A 21,090-nucleotide genomic window follows, 5' to 3' on the forward strand; every position below is an offset into this window, starting at 1 on the left:
TCATACTTTAATCAGTAGAGCAGTTATTTAGCCCAAATAGATGATGCCTTAAATATTTAAGTTCTGGTTAATTAATAGTCGTGGACGCATACGTAATTATACATTGGTGTTGGCACATCTTGTACATTTTTTGACAACATTTGACTGCATTACTTTAATTTAATTATCTCTTTGTGAGACTGAAATAACACAAAATAAAGAAAGGCAGTCAGAGGGCTACCGTACAAACAATATTAAAACTTTCCTATTGTTATCAATCTTGTATATAATGTTTGATTATACATGGGCATGTGTATAGTATTAAACTTTTTGTGCAAAATTGATATTTCTGCTTTAACATATCGATTTTTAAATGCACACATTGAAAGAATAAATGAAGCATTTATCAAATTTAACTTTATATAAGATTACAATGAATAAAAGGAACAATGGTGTAAGCTGTTAGTCAAGTTGTTCTTACTGTAAATCGATCAACGTTCGTGACAAAAACACAAGGCGTATCAAACTACATTGCATCCCCTAACCTGAACAATGAATTTACTTATGTGATTTGCTATTGACTCCGCAGAGGTAAATTAAATACATCTTTGACCCCTAAAATAATATAACAGTTATAATGAAACTACTGTATCTTGCAAGTAAGTTCGGTCATATAAAGATATGAACCATAAATTTCACTTTACATATGCACTTGAGACATTTCGTTTTATGGAATATTAACTATTGAAGGTAAATATGGGTTTTTTTAATATTAGAATTTTTGTCGGTCATTCATCAACACCCCGCTTCGACATTAAACATGGTAGAGGAATATCTTAAACGAATTCAAATATACAAAAAAAGGAATTTGTGCATTATTGTAAAGTAATATCAAACTTAATTCTCGTCGCTGAAAGAATTTAAAGTCTGGTAATATCTTTTAAATAAAGAAGCTAATAAAATGTATTTTTGGGGAATAGAGTAGAAGCAACGGTAATACAAGATATGGCACTTACGATTAATGGTAACAACTGTGATGTTAGATATCAACTGTTACAGTAGTAGAACTGTATTTTCGTAATTCAAAGTTTTAAAATTTATGATTTTTTAATTTTTTAAATATTTTAATATCATTTATATTGAAAAATACTACTTTTATAGATAGTGCTCATCTTTCAACTATAAAAACGTTTCGAAATATGTAAAACGGTTAACTGGAAATAATAATTCTCGTCGTTTGACGTACAATTACAAATATTTCAAGTTAAAACGCATGACAGTTGTTTCACCTCACTAACAAATGCATACAATGATGATGCCAAAGTTAATAAGAAATGGTCTTTACTTACAGCATTTCACACTTCCAAGAAAGACGAGAACGTGATAAATTGTTAGTTCAAACTAATAAAACTCAACTTTTATATTACTGTTTCTCGATGGTTTAGATATATTAAATCATTATTTTTTTCGTGTTTCTTTTTCTGCGTGATGATATATATTAACGAGTCTGCAGTTTAAACATGACGAATTTTTTCCATTATAGACTTTGTGTTTACATGTTCTAATATCTAGTAAATATGCACAAAAGCTAAACTATGACAATGAATCGAACGTAACACACAAAGGGGTTATTTTATAGCAATTTCAATCATCAATTTATACTTGATTAACAGAACCAGACAATAATTCTATGTCAATAAAATTATTTCCTTCTAGTATTATGCTTGTCCCAGTAAATCAACGGGTTGTGCCTTGTAGAACTACTCTAGAGTCGATATTCCACTAAGATAGTTGTTCATATTGATAATTGGTCGATCTTATGACGCTTATGTAGTCTGAGAATTTCCTTTAAATGGAAATAGATTTTAACCAATTGAAACTTAATGGTAAAGAACAATTATCGAGGGAATCTGTACATAAAATTTCTCAAATTAATCTGCAGCTATTGTAAAATATAAACAATATCGCAAAAGTCGATAAATTTTATGTTTTATTAGCAAATTTCTACTTATTTTTCTCAGTCAAATTATTTAAATGCCCAGGAATGCATTGTTTCACTTTCAATGCTTTCTCCTAATAGTGTTTCCAGAATATAACGGGGACGATATTGACTTGTACTGGTAAAGATCAATGAACAATTCTATTCCGAAAGAAACTAATCAATACGATTTACCTGGAATCCGATGGGCCACGAAGGTAACATTGGAAGAAGGCGGTTTGTTGATGTACGTATCGTCCGGAGTAAAACTGGTCATGCAATTTTAAAAGGATGTGCTTTCTATAACTGGACGTTGAATAGGGATTTACGACGGCTTTCTAAAGATGTGATTGATGAAATAAACAGTATTAATTATCGAATGAGACTTGTTTCAAATCAGTCTGCTAGAAGAATGAAGAGAAGCGAAAAGTTGATAAAGACGTATGACCTCCCTCCATTAAAATCGAAACAGGTTAATGCATCACTGTCTTCGGGAAAGGAACGAAATGATTCTGAAAATAACAGTGGCGGTTCCAAACATACTGATTCAAAGAAAAGTGAAATTTTGAATTATACACTGGGACAAAATATGCATTTTCCATGCAAGGATGGGAAAGATTACAGAAAAATGTTTTACTCACCGGCTCCTCGTCCGCAATTAGAACTCGAAAATGAAGATCAGATGATTGCAGTTAACGAGGACAAATTGAATTTTCCACACATCAAAGTTGAAAAATGTGAGGAAAAATTCCCTCCAGTCGGTAAGCCAGTTCAGGGTCCGCCAGAGTACTATCAAAGGAAACCAGAAAGAAGTATAAGCTCAAATAGCTTAGAAGTACCTTTCGCAACACACCAAAAAAGGAATCAAGATGGAAAATGTGTGACAATTCTAGCTCCAAGTTTGCAAACAAATTTCAGCTATTCAGAGGGAAGTATAATATCTGCTGTTGATAAAGAATCTAATGAAGAGTCAGATCGCGGGGCGTCTTCTATTCTTAAACCATTAACGATATCATGTGGCAAATCAAGATCCTCGGCTCGGAGTCAAACTGCAAATAGTCTTACTACCAAGAGAACCGTGTCAAGATCGCTTTCGCCACGACCGAGGTTAACTAATAGGACACAAGCTACGCCCACTTTAGTTATTAAAGGGTCGAATAGCCCAAAGTAGAGATAGATGAAATAATTCATTTTAATAGTTCCTTACATCCGTATGAAGCTCTATATTAAAACTTCATGTCAATGTAATGTATTTTTCATTCATTTTCGCATTGAAGATTTGTAAATTCATAGATATCGTGTGAACGAGGTCCTGGTATCTGTCTATAGTATCCTTACAACATAGCCTAAACTGAACATGAACAACGATAGACATCTATCTGTAAGAATATTCGTAGTATGTATTCTATTTTCTTTTCTTCTTAGAGTCTTTAACGAATCCTTTCCATTTTATTTCTGTATAAATTTATATAAAGGATCTATGCCTTGATATGGAGACACAACTGGAATATTGTTACTAATAATAACTTGGATGTATAAGATCAGTCATATTGTTTTAAATCAAAAACTAAATAATGCTCCATCCGTAATTACAAAAACTTTAGTTAAAATTTTGGTATGCACCAGTTCAGCTACTTAACATTGATAACAAACAAGTAATTTGTGCTTTGATTCTGAAACGTAAAACAGTACAAAGAATATGGATTAGAATTGGGTTTCAATGTTTAAGCAAAATATGTAGCCATCTGTATATTGTCAGCGCCACTTTGACATGTAATTGATATATGTCTATCAAACCAATCAAAGAATATATTATTCATATGTCACACCTCTTTAATAATCAACAATTCAGTGGAAAACGGGGCCATTTACAGTTGGTTTTTTTTCGAAAGCGGAGGACGCTTACCTTACCGGTGCAACTGGTCCATGCTCCCAGATTTTAGTCGAGTCCGAGTTGCTTTTGTTACTTTGTATGTATTATTTCAGTTACTTAATGTTCTTTGTTGTGTTTGTCTGTTTTCCATGTGTGGCCTTTGTCCCTAGATTACATTCTTTCAATTTCCACCGGAATCTTGGTTCCCTTGATTTTTACTCTCTCGACAGCATAATTTGGCAAAACCAAACCAGCCGCCATTACAATTTAAAAGCAAACAATTTCATATAACAAAGGGAAAGAGATCGACATAACCAATACGGATACCCACATCTTAACCACAGCAAAGCACAATATCTTTTTTTCCAAAGTGGTAACAGTAAAAAAAACTGACTGTTTATGTGGTAACAAAGATAAATATTATCCAAAATTTGATCATACGTATACTACAGATATCTTCTTGCCTATTTCCACTGACGAAACGTGTGACAAATACTGTGTTACATATATATATATAAGTACGAGTTCGAGTCCCGCGGAGGGAACGACCAAAAATTTGCAGCGCAAATTTGACAGTTCTAACATTGTTGGGAAATTTTCAGACCTTTCTGTACGTTTATATATTATATATCTTCCTGTATCAATTTTATCCGAGGGAGCAGTGCAGCGAATAGAGTCGTCACATTCTGAGACGTATATATATATATATATATATATATATCATCATGTAGAACACCTCATTTTGGTTTCGAAATTCTGCAGTCTTTCAAAGGCCGGGCTTTTTTCTTTAGAAGGATTTTTCTTCCTTTGTGGTAGTTTTTTTTCAGCGGTAAAGATACGCTGGTCAATAAAGCTGACTACATAACAGTAATATAAGGGCAATTAGTAGAAAAGAAATCCGGATTATTTCACTATTGTTAAAAGTGCTTATCTTTGTTGTTTATGGAAGCTGTTAGATATTTAAATTCTTGCTTTTGTTTACCTGAAATAAATTGTCGTGCAAATAGTATATGTAGACCGAAAAAAATATGTTTTATTCGACGGGTTTTCCTACACCATGAATCCCCGCTTCCATAGACGGTGTCTGAACTTTATATGGACTGGTACTTAAGAGCTTACTTGCAATCAATAAAATGTATACCGCGATTAACAAAACCGCGTATTTATACATTTTTACTACTTTAAATGAACACATTATCTAAATTAATTTCACTTTCTCGTTTTTTTTTCAAGACAAAATAAGGGTAACAACAAAATTACCGAACACTTATCCGATCCATAATCATGTCAAGTCCAAAATAAATCTGACAAAATAGATATTACTTCACCGGAGAAGCTAGAACCATAATAGTCCTGAGTGAGTACATGCATTTCATACGAAATGTTGGATTTAATCTATGTTTTATAGTGCGCCAAATTAAATGATATTGTCTGGGATTTTAATTACATTTTTGCATTCTATTTACCGCAACATAAGTGACAATATCAAATTACTAATCAATAAGTAATTATGAGTTGTCAATAATATTTCCCGAAATTGTTTTCCTTAATTTTGAAATGGAACTCTTCTCATGATAGCAGGAGAAAATGGCTTATATTGTTATCAATGAGATGATGATGATGTAAATGAATGAATAAAACGACTTAAGCTCATTTGAAGAATAAACAAAATTAAACAAAACAGATTCACACAAAGTATCAATTATTATTTGATAAATATCCAATAAAACAAAAACACAATAATTATACACATAAAGCTTAGATAACTTTAATAACAGTCTTCTTTTTTTTAATATTATTGTATATTTTACAGGGAGTGATAGGGAATAGTAATTTAACCAAAATATTTTATGTGAGTAATGTATAAAATCGTTCAGAAAAAAAATGTATAAAAAAAAAATAAGCAATAGTAGTGAGAGTTCTTTCCCAATGATAGTCGACGACTAACTAATATGATACTTGGTATACAAAGTACATTTATTGATCATGGTTAAAGATCTTTTCAGATTTGCATTGAATTTTTTCTACTGCAGAATGACCTTATTTTGTGTTTTCCAATTTATTGTTCTGTCACAACCGTTTGGATTTCATTGTTTATGTCCACAAGAAAAGGACAAATTGTCTAGTTATGAAAATAATATGCATTCTCGTCATATTTGAATTTATTTGGAACCGTTTCGCGCATGTGTATAGTGATTTTAACCGCGGAAATGTAAAATCAGCAATCGGATAAATCCTTTTATGGTCTCTCTACCAAAGTCGATGATTATGATCTATCGTCTGTGTACTGGATTCCTAAACTCAACATGTGTCCATACAAACGACATTACATAGCTGGATCTGCAAAATGTACCACCAAACCTCTTTCAAAACTTTTAACTTCTATACCCATAGCTGTCAAAGAGGGTCTCCAGTCCTACTTGTTGTTTCCGTAGTGGCACAGTCCTTGAACCGATCCGCGCAACGATTTGACGGATCGATGACCGTTGACTGATTGATCGCTAACGGATCGATGACCGATGGCCGGTGACCGATCTGATAGCAGTTTTGTAATGTAAAATGACGTAAAGATCTGTTTTAAATAAAGGAAATGTAAAATAAAAGTATAAATTGATGTTTAATCTATTATATTATGTAAATATTTGTGTAAAATTGACAAAGAAAACAACAAAAACAGTAAAATACATTGACCGCTCTGTGGTCACGTGATGCGATCACCAGTTAAATGGGCCGGTTTGATGGATCGATGACTGACCGGAAACTAATCGGTGATCGATGACCAATCGCAAGTTTTGTTGCACGGATCGGTTCAGATTCTGTATTAATTTATTGTGGATCCAGAAAAATTCGGACACACATCTGGAAACCCTTAACTCTAGATTATTAAGAGAATACAATAACATTAAAATATTATGCTTTATTCAATTCTTTATACTTCTTTTCCCCATACTCAGTTAAATCCCGACTCAAAAGCATTATAAATCTTTGTTACTCCAAAAACACGGTACACCTGGATAAAAAAATATAGTTCTTGGTAGAGAGTCCTCATACTATGTAAAAAGCAATTCCAAATCATCTTCCAAATATACCGAAGATGTTTTCAAAATGCTGGATTCTTTAATCGACAACATATTTGTCCAGTGTGATGGACACGTTTTTCAACAAACGGTCGGCATTCAAACGGAAACAAAATGTGCTCTTCTACTTGCTGACCTATTCCTTTGCTCTTATGAGGCCGACTTTTAAGCTGATCTGATCCAAAAGAAGGATCATCATTTAGCTAGATTTTTTAATCTCAGTTTCCATTATATAGATGACGCATTTTCGTTAAACAATCCTAGTTTTGGTGATTTGAAATGTATTAGTTTTAGTGGCTGACCATTAAAAGACTGGTGATATACATGTTTGTTTTGTTTTTTATTTGTTTCTTCTTGACCAAACCATACGACAAACACGATGACTTCATTCCGTATTCTCCACTTTCCTTTCATCTGTTATAACATCCCTTCAGTATTTGCGTATGAAGTTTTCATATTACAACTCATGCGTTATGCCAAAGCTTGCCGTAACTACTCAGACTTTTTGCATTGCGCTAGACCTCTTACAATTAGACTTCTGGAACAAGTAATGTTGCTACAAGATTGAAGTCGTCACTGCTAAGTTTTATGGTCGTCATCATGAACTCGTGAATTGTTACGGTGTATTGATCTGCAACATGGAATCTGATTTGTTCACTGTGTCATAGTTTTTCATTGCCGTTTCGTCTACCCTGGACGACTTTTTGTCAGCGCCACTTTGACATGTTGATATATATATATATATATAACGTCTCAGAATGTGACGACTCTATTTGCTACACTGCTCCATCGGATCAAATTGATACAGGGAAGATACATAAACGTATAGAAAGGTCTGAAAAATTCCAAACGATGTTAGAACTGTCAAATTTGCGATGCAAATTTTTGGTCGTTCCAACCGCGGGACTCGAACTCGTACCGCTGTGACATCTATGGCAACACCGCCTGCACAAAGTCCAGCGCCCTAGACCACTCGACCAGCTAGGCTATATACACGCTTACACTACCGGTGCAACTGGTCCATGCTCCCAGTTTTTAGTTTAGTCCGAGTTGCTCATTTACTTTTGTTACTTTGTTTATTTTATGTTCTTTGTTGTGTATGTCTGTTTTCCATATATAGCATTTGTCCCTGGATTACATTCTTTGATTTCCGCTAGAATTTTGATTCCCTTGATTACGGTTATGTCCTGGTCAAACCCTTTTAAGTAACATTACTGAATTTAATTAGTGATAAATATCACTATAAAGAAGGTTAAAATCAAGTAATTGCACTGCAATTAAACATTTTTACTTTTTCAGATAAACTTCGATAGTAATTTAAAGTAATGTGCAACAAACCAAAATGAAATTTGGTATTTTTTGACATTTATGATCAATACATGATATATTGGAGTTTCATTTTTTACTCTAATAGGACAGGTGTGATTATTTTATTTTAATCCGCATGAAATACAAGATTTGTAGAACGTTATAATTTCCAAGTCGTATACGATCTACGTGAAATGTGTCCATGGACCCATGGTTTTTTTTTTTTTTTTAGAAAAGCAGAGGAAGCTTACTCTACCGGTGTGCCTGGTCAATGCTCGCAGTTTTTAATGCAGTCCGGGTCCATTTACTTTTGTTTCTTTGTATGTTTTACTTTGGTAAACTTCATACATTTTGTTGTGTGTGTCTGTTTTTCATGTCTAAGGAAAAAGGAGCATATTTGGTGAAACACAACAAATGGACCATAGTACAACCTTTATATAAAATATCAAATACTAACAATCGCAAAAGAGTCTTTAACATGTGTAAACAAACTTTTCAGTAAGGTCTCAAAGATAACAAAAGTAGTATAATTTACGTTAACAGAATGATGACACTTCTTCAAAACAAACTAAAAGTCAAATAACTACACGAGGACATAATAATGGACATCATCTCCTGGCTGTGGACAGGATTTTGTTTGATATTATGTGTTTTATAGACTATGTTTCCATAAAAAATATGTGAGCAACAGTTTTTAATTACGAACCTGCAAGTGATATTATATTTTGTATTCATTAAATCGGGCACTGTATTACAAATGCAAGCAAAACGAAACAGTTGTGAAATGTAAATACCGTATGGAGGTGCTTCAGGAATAACAAATCTAGTAATGGAAATAAAAAAACAATATTGCAATCAAAATCGTCTCTTTTGTCATAAATTTGTGTATGAAGGTTGCCTTTTTCTAGTGTTATATCTAAATCAGGACAATTTGTAAGAGTACTGTTTATGTTAGACTTGGTCAATATAATTTCTTTTCAATACATATCTTAAACTTAGTCTTAAAAATTAGGATTATTTACGCCCAAAATACCATCTAGATATCTAAATGTATCATTTAATTCAGGCAACATATCATGTTTTGAGGTATCTAATTAAATATGACAACTTTTCCTTCATGAGTGTATGTTGCAGTGTTGTATACAGGGTAAAAACGTCACAACTATCTCAGAATCAACGATATTATGTTTTACAGTGTCTGTACTTAGCACTGGATTGCCTCAGCTATGCTCAGATCTTCTGTTTTTTGCTGACTACTTTCAGTTCCCGTAGTGTCAGCTTTTATCTACAGTTAAACTTTATGTCGGAATTAGCCCAATACTTGTCAAGGTGGCTTCCAAATTGTTGGTACATCAAAACACTCCTGGATAGGTTTTTTCCATATAGTCGCAATACGTTGGGTGAAGTAGTATGATTAAGCCGATCAAATACCTCAAACGAATTTTGAAACTCCGATAATAGTCCACACCATTATTTTCATAACATTTATCACAATAATTAATAAAGTTTTAATAGTAGTTAAAGTGATTTGAACGGATTTTTATGAAGTTGTAGTATCCAGTGTAAGTATATTTTTTATCCTTTGAATATAGTCCTTTGATTTCTGCTTGAACCTTAAGTTCTTTGAATACTCATGTGTTGATTGCCAATAAATATCGGGTGTAAAACAGGTTTAAAGAGTATGCATAAAACTATATTTGACTATCAATAAATAGTTCAATCTGTAATTATGAGTTTAAACTATTCATTATATATCGTAAAATACATCGAACACTATGTGATTTACAAACATGCAGTTTGTATGAATCAAAAATCTCGATATAGGTAAAAAGTTTGCTGCTTTTCAGCCCTCTTCGGTAAACCGTCGTTCTATCGAAAATTAGTTGACTAGCTGTAAAATGTTTAAATATGTAGAAAAAGATTTATAAACTGAAATAAAACAAAGATTCAATCTGAATGTATTAAAGTTCATTTAATTATGAAGGTTATTCCCAAGACCTTGGGGAACCGTATAGTGTATATGTTATTATCATTGATTTGAGCAGTATCGAAATATGTTGTAAATTATTCATAGGATTTAAATATTGCAAATTTAACCTAAGGTTTCAATCTTATTTATCCACTAAGATAAAACATTTTCTACAAACACAACTGCAATTTTTCATTTTTTTTTAAACATTTTAACAATGATTACATTTAAGCGATTTTAAAAGTAACATTTCAAGTAAAATATTTTACTACTAATAGAGAGGGAATAATTTTTTTTTCTAAATCCCATAGAGTCATCATGGTGCGTATGTGTAAATTATATCTGATGAGACTTGAAAAGAATATGTCATTGACAACAGCAAAATAGCCACAGTATTGAATTAAATTATCATAATAGAAAACACATTCTCTGAACTTGTTTTCGATGTAAGGAGCATGATAAAATGTGGGCTTCTCAAATCGATGAGATTAAAAAAAAATGCAGTGTTAAACACTTTGTAAATTGTATTTTTTTTTCATTAATTTTTTAAATTTTTACTCTTATGATTTGCACTTAGTCTGCAATACACTTTGGCAAATGAAGGATAGAAAAAGTGATCCAGCAGATAAGTAGTTCTATGGTGTGGGACTTTAAGTTCTGGTTTCGATAACTCAATGGTCGCTTGAAAAGAAGCGAAAGAAGAACTGTTTAAGTAGCAATGTTTGTGTGAGTGTTGTTTTTTTTTTCTTCAAAGCACAAGCATTTATATCTGGCTCGTGTGTCATCAAGTAAATTAACAATAATTGTATCCTATATATTCTTGCTTTTGTCTTACTTTTCAAGCAAGTAGTTATTTAAAAATGAGCTTCAGAACGAAACAAGTTAATTTCTCAGAACTATGGAAGTTTAGCGTTAGTGTTTGTAAGAATCAGGCAAAATGGGGAAAATTAGAAAACCAACCGATCTGACAATATAATTTCACTGAAGGGTGTTTTTTTTCTCTTAGAATGAACCATTATTTGATCTTTACGTTGCTGGATTTGCTCAGAAATATTTCAAATAGAATGTTATAAAAATGAAGTTTTTGATAGAGTTACTTGCCCTTGAAATGTTCATTTTCAGTACATTTTAATGAAATCATAACTCAATTTACCGAAGTGATATGAACAATCTTATGATGCAAATAATTTAATTAAACATTTAAATGTTGGGGTTTTTTTTAATACCAAGTTTCCCCTGCCTGATTCTTACAGAGACATTTAATCATTCAAAAAAAAAGATATGATAGCACAGGATTGTTGACAAGTAACTTCGCAACTCGCTAAAATAATATTGTTTGAATATTATATGTTCTTGTTAATCAACTTCATTTTCTGTTGCAATAAAACATTAAATATATAATAGATTGCTAAAAACGAATGTTAGTATTGTATAATTAGCTTTTCATTGGCAATGCTTAAGGAAGCAACAATATATCGTGTTTACTGATAACCAAATTGTTTCACGGTTGGTTGTGAGATAGGCTATATAGTAATAGAAAAAAATAATTCAATAATAGTTCATCAATTTATTACTGACATAGATTAATGGAAATCAATCTAGAATTTTGTTTATAAAAGCAAACCAATGATTATATGATTATCTAATGAAGGGAAATCCTAGCAACAAGGAAGTCAAGGTGCAGTGTTACAGGAATATACAGTGTATCCCATAATTTCTTACTGATTAATTTCATGACTTAAACTATTTAAAATAATTATTTAGACATAAGTTATAACAAAGGAACACAAAGAACAATACAATATAAACATCAAGATGAACCATGTTTGTTGCAAGAGGAAGATTTTATAAGCTTGGTCATGTTTCATCAGTTTTCTTGGTGCAGATGGATACACCGTAACTATCCATAAAAGAAAATGAGCAACTGGGACTCAACTAAAAACTGGAAGCATGGACAAGTTGCACCGGTAGGGTAAGCGTCCTTTGCTTTTAAAAAGTCAAATCGATGGTAGAAAAAAAAAACGGAAAAGGAAAACCATGACACGGTGAACATATCAGATTCCATGGTGCAGTTCGATACACCGTAACGATTCACGAGTTCGTGGTGATGATCGTAAAACTTCTGTAATGATAACTTCAATCTTGTAGCAACATAACCCCGTTCCAGAAGCGTGATTGTAAGAAGTCAAGTGCGATACAAAAAGTCCGTGTAGTTACGGCACGTACTGGCATAACGTTGAGCGTTAAATCAAGGGTTTCAATTGCATCAACTTGAGTAAATTAAATGGGTTTCTTTTTCAGAAAAAATAACAATTTATTTAATATGCGAGTAAAACAAGTTTCTGATGTCTATTTGTTTTCGTCAGTTATAATGACGGCTCAATCGATCAACAATGCGATTTTCTTGATGAAACTCTGTTCGTAGTATTTTTGTCGTGAACCTTTGGTATCCAAACAAATTAAAATATATCCTCGTATTTTGATTAGTTGTGAAGGTAATTTGATTTTACTAAAATCCTTATCGTCTTTGTCTGCATTTATGAGAGTCTTCACATTTTTTTTATACAATTACGACCGCAAACTGCACACATGTGGATAAGCATACACGTGACATTTTAAAACTGTAAGAAAATATGTGTAATGATATGATTGAAAAGACCTTACTCAATTGTGCACGAAAATAAATTGTATCATAACACTTAGTTCTGACTATTTTATAGATAAAAACTACATTCTTGTCATTAGTTTTTGATAAGATGGTTATGCAAACTTAACGTTAATGTTTTATTTCATCATTCATGCAATTTGCTTACTCTATTGGGAGTTAAATCACAGGAATTTACTACTAAACTTTATAATTCTATAATGATCTATGATTGATCAATATTGTTGTTGTTTTGTGTGGTAGGAGGGGTGTATTGATTTTATTGCTTAAACCAGCCATTGTTTGTTTGTTTGTTTGTTCGTTTATTTGTTTTGTTTTGTTTTTGTTTTTGTTTTTGTTATTTTTTTTTTTGCAATATCTTAATAAATTGAATAAGAGATCAAGCTTGAAATATGTAACAAGGGATGTCTACGAGTACCTCTTCCATGACACAACCAATGGAACAGTTTAGTCGTCAATACAATCGACATTACAGTGAACCGACTGAATCAGACTGAAGTCTTCAAAGTCGCTAAATGGTCGAACATTCTTTGCCACTGATTTTGGTTTACTTTCAACGTCCGTCCGAAATGGACCGAATGTGATATGCTCTTAAATCGGGTGGTTTCCGCAAGAACTTTGCTTCCTTTGATATGATTACTCTTTCGTAACCGTGAAGATCCGAATGTTTTCAATCATAACAACTGGCTACCAGGAACCCGATTAAACGATAGGCAATGGCTTTGTATAGATATCGGGGACCTGATAATGTATATATATTCAATTGTAACGAGTCCCAATGTTTGATTCGGAAACTGGGTAATATTACATAGATTCAATGTTAACTGATCATTTTTCTTTTAATGTAATCTTTCCGTTCTCATACAAGCAAAAACCACAAATAGACATTTTTTAAAGAGGTACATTCTAGCGATCTTTGGGTCCAGGGAACCCGATAAGGAACCAGATTAAACAAATGGCAATTAATATTTATAGATATTGGGCCCTTTTAATACATGTATATATGACCTATATAGTCTTGTAACAAGCCCCTGTGCTTGAATCGGAAACTGAATAATGTTCAATGCTAACCGATCATTTCATGTAAACTTCCCGTTCTCCTACAAGCAAGAAACACATGTAGAAAAAATGTGTATGATATTTCAGAGATACATTTCTATCTCGTATGAAGCTATGACGCTATGGCGGTAAACACGGCACAGATCTAACGTGGAGTAGTAATATATAAGTTTGCAAATCATATGTGAATATAAAGTACTGAAATTACGAGTGCAAGAAGTCGCTTAGGGAGTTAATCTTCTCGAAAAGTATCTGACCAGTGGCAGTTACAAAAAACGAAATTGTTAACCGTGTTAAAATCTAAATCTTCTGATATTAACTGTGATGTATTTAAGTTTACAACACAACTTGTTGGTTACATGGTTTATATAAAATTAAAGTCTAATCAGTACATTTGCAGACTATAGCAAAACAGACAAGAAAGAATCTAACCCTAACTTAACCCTTAGCATAATTCATTGATAAACAACTGAGACACATTATTGAAACTGCCATTATAATTTGTAAGTGTTAAATGATAAGGATGCTGTGGTTTATAATACGATAACAAACTGGTTAATGATTAATGTTTTCTAAAGTACTTAACATTAACAATATTTAGTGTTTTAACATAGAAAATGAAACCAAAAAACAAAGCTATTAGTTTTTATGTAACTATTGAGATACTCCTATAATTCAACAAGATGTGTTAGGTGATATGATAAATGAATTCGTCTTAAATTAGGGAGATGATCATATTATACAGAACGCTTATTATATGACGTTGGGATTCTGAAATGTTCTTTAATGGTATCCTGTTTTTAAAAGCTTATAACAAATGAGACGATAAGCTCGATCAGTGTAGCAAAACATTATATAGAAAGACGCCGAAGGTTTACGGTGTTTGCATTACATTGACATCAAAATTCTTTGATTAAACCAAATGTAACTGTTAGTAATAAGACTTGGTATAAGGGGGATAATATATTTATTAGAAATACAAAGATGTCTATATACATATTGAAGATGCGCTGGTCTTATCATAGAGAAATTCAACAAATTGTTGCTTGATATTGTAATCGGTACTCACTTAGTGGAATCTGTATCTTAAAAATTTTAACAACACTAATACAATAATTCAATCGACAACGTTTTGTTATATGCAGTTGTCAACCTTTCGTAAAATGTATGTAAACGTTTGCAGTATGATAAAAAGAACTGTAGCATTAGTAAAAAGTATGTAAAGGTTTGCAGTATGCCAAATAAACTGTAGCAAAAGTAAAATGTGTGTAAACGTTTGCAGTACGTCAGATACACTGTCGCATAAGCGTAAAATGTATGCAAACGTTTGCAGTACTTTAGTTAAACTGTCGCATTAGCATACAATCTGTGTAAACGTTTGTAGTACTTTAGTTGAGTAAAATCATGTAAACGTTTTCAGTACGCTAAATGAACTGTCGCCTTAGCGAAAAATGTATTAAACGTTTGCGTAACACTGTATATAAACTGTCGCACTGCGTAAAATGTGTGTAAATGTTTGCAGTATATATGTTGCATTAGCGTACAATGTATTAAACGTTTGCGGTATGCTAGATAAACTGTCGGATTAGCGTAAAATGTATGTAAATGTTTGCAGTACTCTAGATAAACATTAGCATAAGTGTAAATTTCTTCTTCATACCTCAGGCCCGCGGTACGTTGAACTATTTATTCACTATAACATTGATCATCTTCAAAAGGTAAAATAAATCTTTGTGTCTGTTTAAATAAACAACTAATCAGTTAAACATTCTTTTATTAACATATCAAATACAATTGGACACAAAAATATAAGCACCAAAATTCGGTTAAACGGCGGTTTAATATGAGGATTTTTAGAGAAAAAAAATCCATATTATAATATAATTATGAATAAAAACAACAACCAAATTCAGATGCTAAGTCAGTCTGAGAAAAGAACAACTTACAATTTACAGAAACTAAATAAAAAAGAAAAGAAACATAGAGAAATCAAATGAAGATGATAAAAAAACTAATACAATACACAGATACTGACCCAAACAAACAACGACTCAGCGATCACAGAAACCTACTAATATTGAAAAAAAAACCAATTAAGTACTTACAGAAACCAAATCAAACTGAGAAAACATAAAACTAAAAACATGAAAAATAACAGATTAGATTGAGCCTAAACAACTAACGCCGTACAAGAACCAAATGAAGTTAACAAACAAACAAACAAATAACAAATAACAAAAATACAGAGACCACATAAAATCTAAACAAAATCAACTAACATCATACAGAACCAAAATGAAACTGAGACAAAAAGAACCAACAACATACCAGACCAAAATGAAAATGAGATAAAAATATCGAGAATCAACATAGAGAATCAAAATTAAACTGAAATAAAAAAAAAATAACACTAAGCAACGTACAGAGACCGAATGAAACAGAGAAAAAAAGAACTAATAGCCTACAAAACTAAATGAAGCTGAGACAAAACAAATACTTATATACAGAAATCAAATGAAGAAATTTTTGAAATTAGAAATATAAGCGCAATATTGAATTACGGAACCAAGTATAAGATTCATAATCTTTAAATTTATAACTTATGACTTATGACTAAATTTTCGCCAAGCTAAAACACAGAAATTTACCTGATGTAGAGAACGTTAACCACACATTGTTTGTACTTAGTGTGTGAAAACCGCAGTAATATTTATAGTAATAATGTCATGGCAAGACATAAATTACAACAATAATGGAGCATATTGGAATAAAAGAAAACATTTACTCTTGATAACATATCGTGACTGTACGTTTCACGATTCGTAAACAGGTATAAGGTGCATTTTTAGTCGAAAAATATCACTTTATTTGCAAAAATTCCACCCTTGAGGTCAATCATATTATACAATATACGTGATACAGACACAAAAAAATGTAAAGCAGATGACCGACTCGGACCTCATTTTCGGAACTGTTATGATTGCTTTATGAAGACAAAAGTTCTATTTTAAGGATTTTATACTAATTTCAGTTTTTTCCATGGGTGATATCTCCACTGAATAATTAGTATCATTAGTTTTACAACAGAAAAAGAAATGATGTTCATAGATTTTAAGACACAATTGTAAAAGGTCTCAAAACATAATCCCTGCACCACGACTTGAAAATCTATTATACAAGTAGGTACTTGACAAATGGAGAAGAAATGAGTAAAGTTCACGAATTTATTTGTGACGACTTAAACGACTAATTGATAGTTACTGTCTTTCTTGATATCCAATGTATACTGAATATTACATGTTAAAATCTGTATCACATATTGTATCAACTCACGACCTATATCACCCCGCAGACCATTGGCCCTTGGTGTAATATAGGAGTCTCAGGTTAATACAGCATGTGATACAGATTTTAACATGTCATGTTCATTATATCATGCACTTTAACATTACTTTAAGTATGGTCTGTGAAGAGGTGTGAATTAAGGTATGTGGTATAGGTCTAAGGGTGTGATATAGGGTTTTAACAAACATTTATAATGCATATACAAACAAGTTATATTTTAATCTAAATATATGATATAGGGTTTTAACAAACACAATGCATATACAAAAAAAAACAACTTTTTAATCTAAATATATGATAAAAACGTAGATCAGACACACTTATTCCCGTAAACGCGTTAATCAACTTATTAATGCTGTATCGTGAAAGGTAGATCCAGAACTAATTTAGCCTTGTGCATTAATATTAATTCATTATTGGTTATATCAGGATGTGTTAAGTGTAAATGTGAGAATATCGGAAGAATTAATTTAAGGTCGATCATCGTTTGCTCGAACCAAGTGAGACTAGGTAAAAATCGATGTGTAACAGTCTGACTTATAAATGTTTAAGTAGCTACAAGTCCCATTTACATCCTGTTACAGTGTCCAATCGTAGGTATACGGCGTTTATATGGTGCTAATTCATTGTGAATTTGAAAGTAGTTTGAAGAAATACAAACAAAATTTGAGATTTAAATTTCTATATTGCACAGGTAACAGCTTATAAATATTATCAAACAAGGATAGAAATTCACTTTAACGGTAGGTGTGTAGTGAGCCAGCTGGCTTGTTGCGTGGCGTCGGTAGGACAAAGATCAAACGTTTTGGCGATATGCTGCAGGATACAAATATGTGATTTAGTTGATACATATGAGAATAGTTGACTTAATTGGGACAAACCGATTCACTACAAAGCCACGGGCTAGAGGGTAATGAACGAGGTGTAATCAAGTAATACAAGTAATATTTATCCGTAAGTAATAGAAATTATGAGGCTGAAACCTGACACGGTTAGTGAAACTGTTACTGTTGTACCTTTGCCAAATTACGTGGAAAGGTATGACATTAGTATTGTTGACTTTATGGCGGTCAAACGCTACCAGGATAAAGTAAACTGTGATCCTTATCTAAAACCAGTGCACTTTAGTGATACAATTTATTGTTTTCCACAGAGGGAAACGAAAAATAGATATGTGAGCAAAACATATTTCGAACCACGTGTGAAACCGAAAAAGTTTTACGAAACTGTTGTAATCTACCCAAAGAGACCTGAGCAAACATTTGTTGCCTGTGTAGATTTCCACATTGATGAGTGTAGAAAGTGGTTCAAAACAACAATGGAATTCTCAGCAAAGACAATCACAACACGGAAAATAAAATCAAGAAAGACAAACGTAGATATCAACCACAATATGCAATTTATCAGTAACGGACCTGGTGCTTCTCAAATACTACTACCAAGGTTTGAAAAGGGACAGGAAGATTTTAAAGAAGACATTCTTCTGAACGGGGATATTACTTTCGATGATTTATACGATCAAATATTGTGATATCTTCAATTTTGGTTACACAGTACTTTTATCGTTTTAATATTACAGAGATAAAATTTTGACAAAATTATCGCTGAAATGTTTAAGTTTCACATTTGTTTAGCTATTTAACCTGATTTCATACTTAATGTGTATTAATCTATCAATTGTGACAAACTATTAAATTTTCTTGATAAACACAAACATGATGAGTTAGATTTAATCATGATACATGGAAAATAATTGTGTTGAATTGGATTCCACCCTGCTGGAACAAAATAACATTAATCATTTTTCATTCTGGGATTATCTATATAATGCAATAAGTGTTTTAAATACTACCCACATTGTATCAGCATTCTTCATATCAATATAAGGCAGGGGGTGTGAAAATGTGGATTCCATTGTCACGCTTCAATAAGCTTAGTGTGGAATATGATCAGAATTTATACTAACGAAAATTCGGGTGCACCTGTGTGGTCCCGTGCTAAAATCTTCACAGATTTGTCTAGTGAAACCTTTCTGTATACATTTCATGCTACCCTCTGTAGAACGAGGTCGTGGGGTACATTCCATTACCAGTGGTATATGTCATATGATCTATTGTGTGTTTTGAATACGTGTATACATAAATAGTTGCGTTTGTCCTCGAATATTACCATTTTCATGTCTTAGCAAGCAACGACTCAGATAAATCTCATTGTTACTCTGGAATGTTAACATTTAATCATTTTACTGTCGTCTACTTCAACAAAGCTATCACTGACTTATTCTTAACCTGTTAATATTTATTTATCTAAATCTTAGTACAATTTGCATATTAAGCGGCTAAATTAGTTCAGGAAAAGTAAACTTCAGTTAACATTTTTGTGGGCATCATGGAAACTGATAAATACAGAAAAATGTATAGAATGTTTGAGAGTGTTTTGATATTGTATTTTATGTATTCACAAGACATTCTTAAACGCATGAATAAAAGCGTTGCTTTCTATAGTGTTTATCGCGGACATATTCAAAAGTATTCATAAATCATTTTGGATGATTGTCGTGCATAAAATAAGTTATTGAATAGAATTATTTACGGAAGTTGAAAACGATCCGTTTTAACAGAGATTTAAAAAAAAACATAGATGTTTATACTTAATGTAAATGAACAAAGAATTGATTTTCGTGGTCAGTGAAGTACATCTAGCATTTAAGTCTTTTAACACAAACAGAAACTTCAAGGTTAATATAATCATAAGTTATGAACATGTCATTGACGTAATAATCAATACATAAGTATTTTACTGCAGTTTTATTTTTCAAGCATAACTGTTTTCGTCGTGTGCACAATTATTTATACATTTGTAAATAATAATATTGCTTGTTCAATTTTATTGTTACTTTGCCATGTAGACACAGAGACAATCTCTTCGTTGTATGACGTTACTTGAATCCTGGACACTTTTACATAAGAAAATACTAAGTTATTGAAGAGTGGAGGCATCATGGACACAACAAATAGTTTGGACACTATATTGCACAAAATTTGAAATTCAATAAAAAAAGTTATCGAAATCGGACGAAGGGTGTGGCTGCTTATACCCCTTATAACTCGAAAACCGTAAAAGATATTTGAAAAACTTGAATACCGAAAAAGATATTTGAAATCCGGCAGGGATCCAACAAAAAATTCGAAATCGGACCAAAATTAAAAAGGTGAATTTTTGGGCGTTGCTCAACTGCAACTTAAAAACGGTTCAAAATGCATCATATCTGATGATACATATCGGTACAAGAATTACATGAGTAGCATGCACAATAAAAAAGAATAATCAAAATCGGAAGAAAAACATTCTACATATTAGGTTTTAATAAAACACCCACTTCACCCTTATCCTAAAACTGTAGGGGCCAAATGATCCAAATTTGATGGGAACCTCCTTTTAGTAGCAAGTAAAGTCATATGAATTTTTTTATCAATTGGTCAACCAAAACTAAAGTTATCCCATGAAAACAAAGTGTCCATGCACAGACGACGGCTATGCCATAACATTGTTTTTTGTTCACTGGGTACTACAATTGACATTAAATGATCGGTGACTGCTATGAAGGTTTACCTAGTTCATGCTCTCAGTTTTAGTAGAATATAAGTAGCTCATTTATCTTTCAGCTTTTGCACAATATACATAACTCTCCTTATGTGGTAAAATACCTTGTTGAAAAGTTTCATTTAGATACATGAACTTCCATTCAAGTTATTGCAAAAACAATAAAATGTCTACGGGGATAACAACGACAGCATCATACCATTACATGATGGCAAATAGTTTAAAAAATTGAAA

General features: G+C 32.1%; 2 protein-coding genes across 2 annotated transcripts; both read left to right on the forward strand.

Annotated features, from left to right (window-relative positions):
* Positions 1-625: 625 nt before the first annotated feature.
* Positions 626-3,200, forward strand: LOC148606839 (uncharacterized). Its single transcript, XM_088546550.1, has 2 exons — positions 626-729; positions 2,060-3,200. The coding sequence occupies exon 2, from the start codon at positions 2,163-2,165 to the stop codon at positions 3,126-3,128; it is 966 nt and encodes a 321-aa protein (XP_088402676.1). The 5' UTR covers positions 626-729; positions 2,060-2,162; the 3' UTR covers positions 3,129-3,200.
* A 14,591-nt stretch (positions 3,201-17,791) lies between these two features.
* LOC148606840 (uncharacterized) lies at positions 17,792-20,137 on the forward strand. Its single transcript, XM_088544022.1, has one exon. The coding sequence runs from the start codon at positions 18,224-18,226 to the stop codon at positions 18,782-18,784; it is 561 nt and encodes a 186-aa protein (XP_088400148.1). The 5' UTR covers positions 17,792-18,223; the 3' UTR covers positions 18,785-20,137.
* The last annotated feature ends 953 nt before the right edge of the window (positions 20,138-21,090 follow it).

The sequence above is a fragment of the Perna viridis genome, chromosome 9 (genome assembly GCF_037379345.1).
Source record: "Perna viridis isolate PV_CMFRI_1.1 ecotype Kerala chromosome 9, ASM3737934v1, whole genome shotgun sequence".
Classification (NCBI taxonomy): Eukaryota; Metazoa; Mollusca; class Bivalvia; order Mytilida; family Mytilidae; genus Perna; species Perna viridis.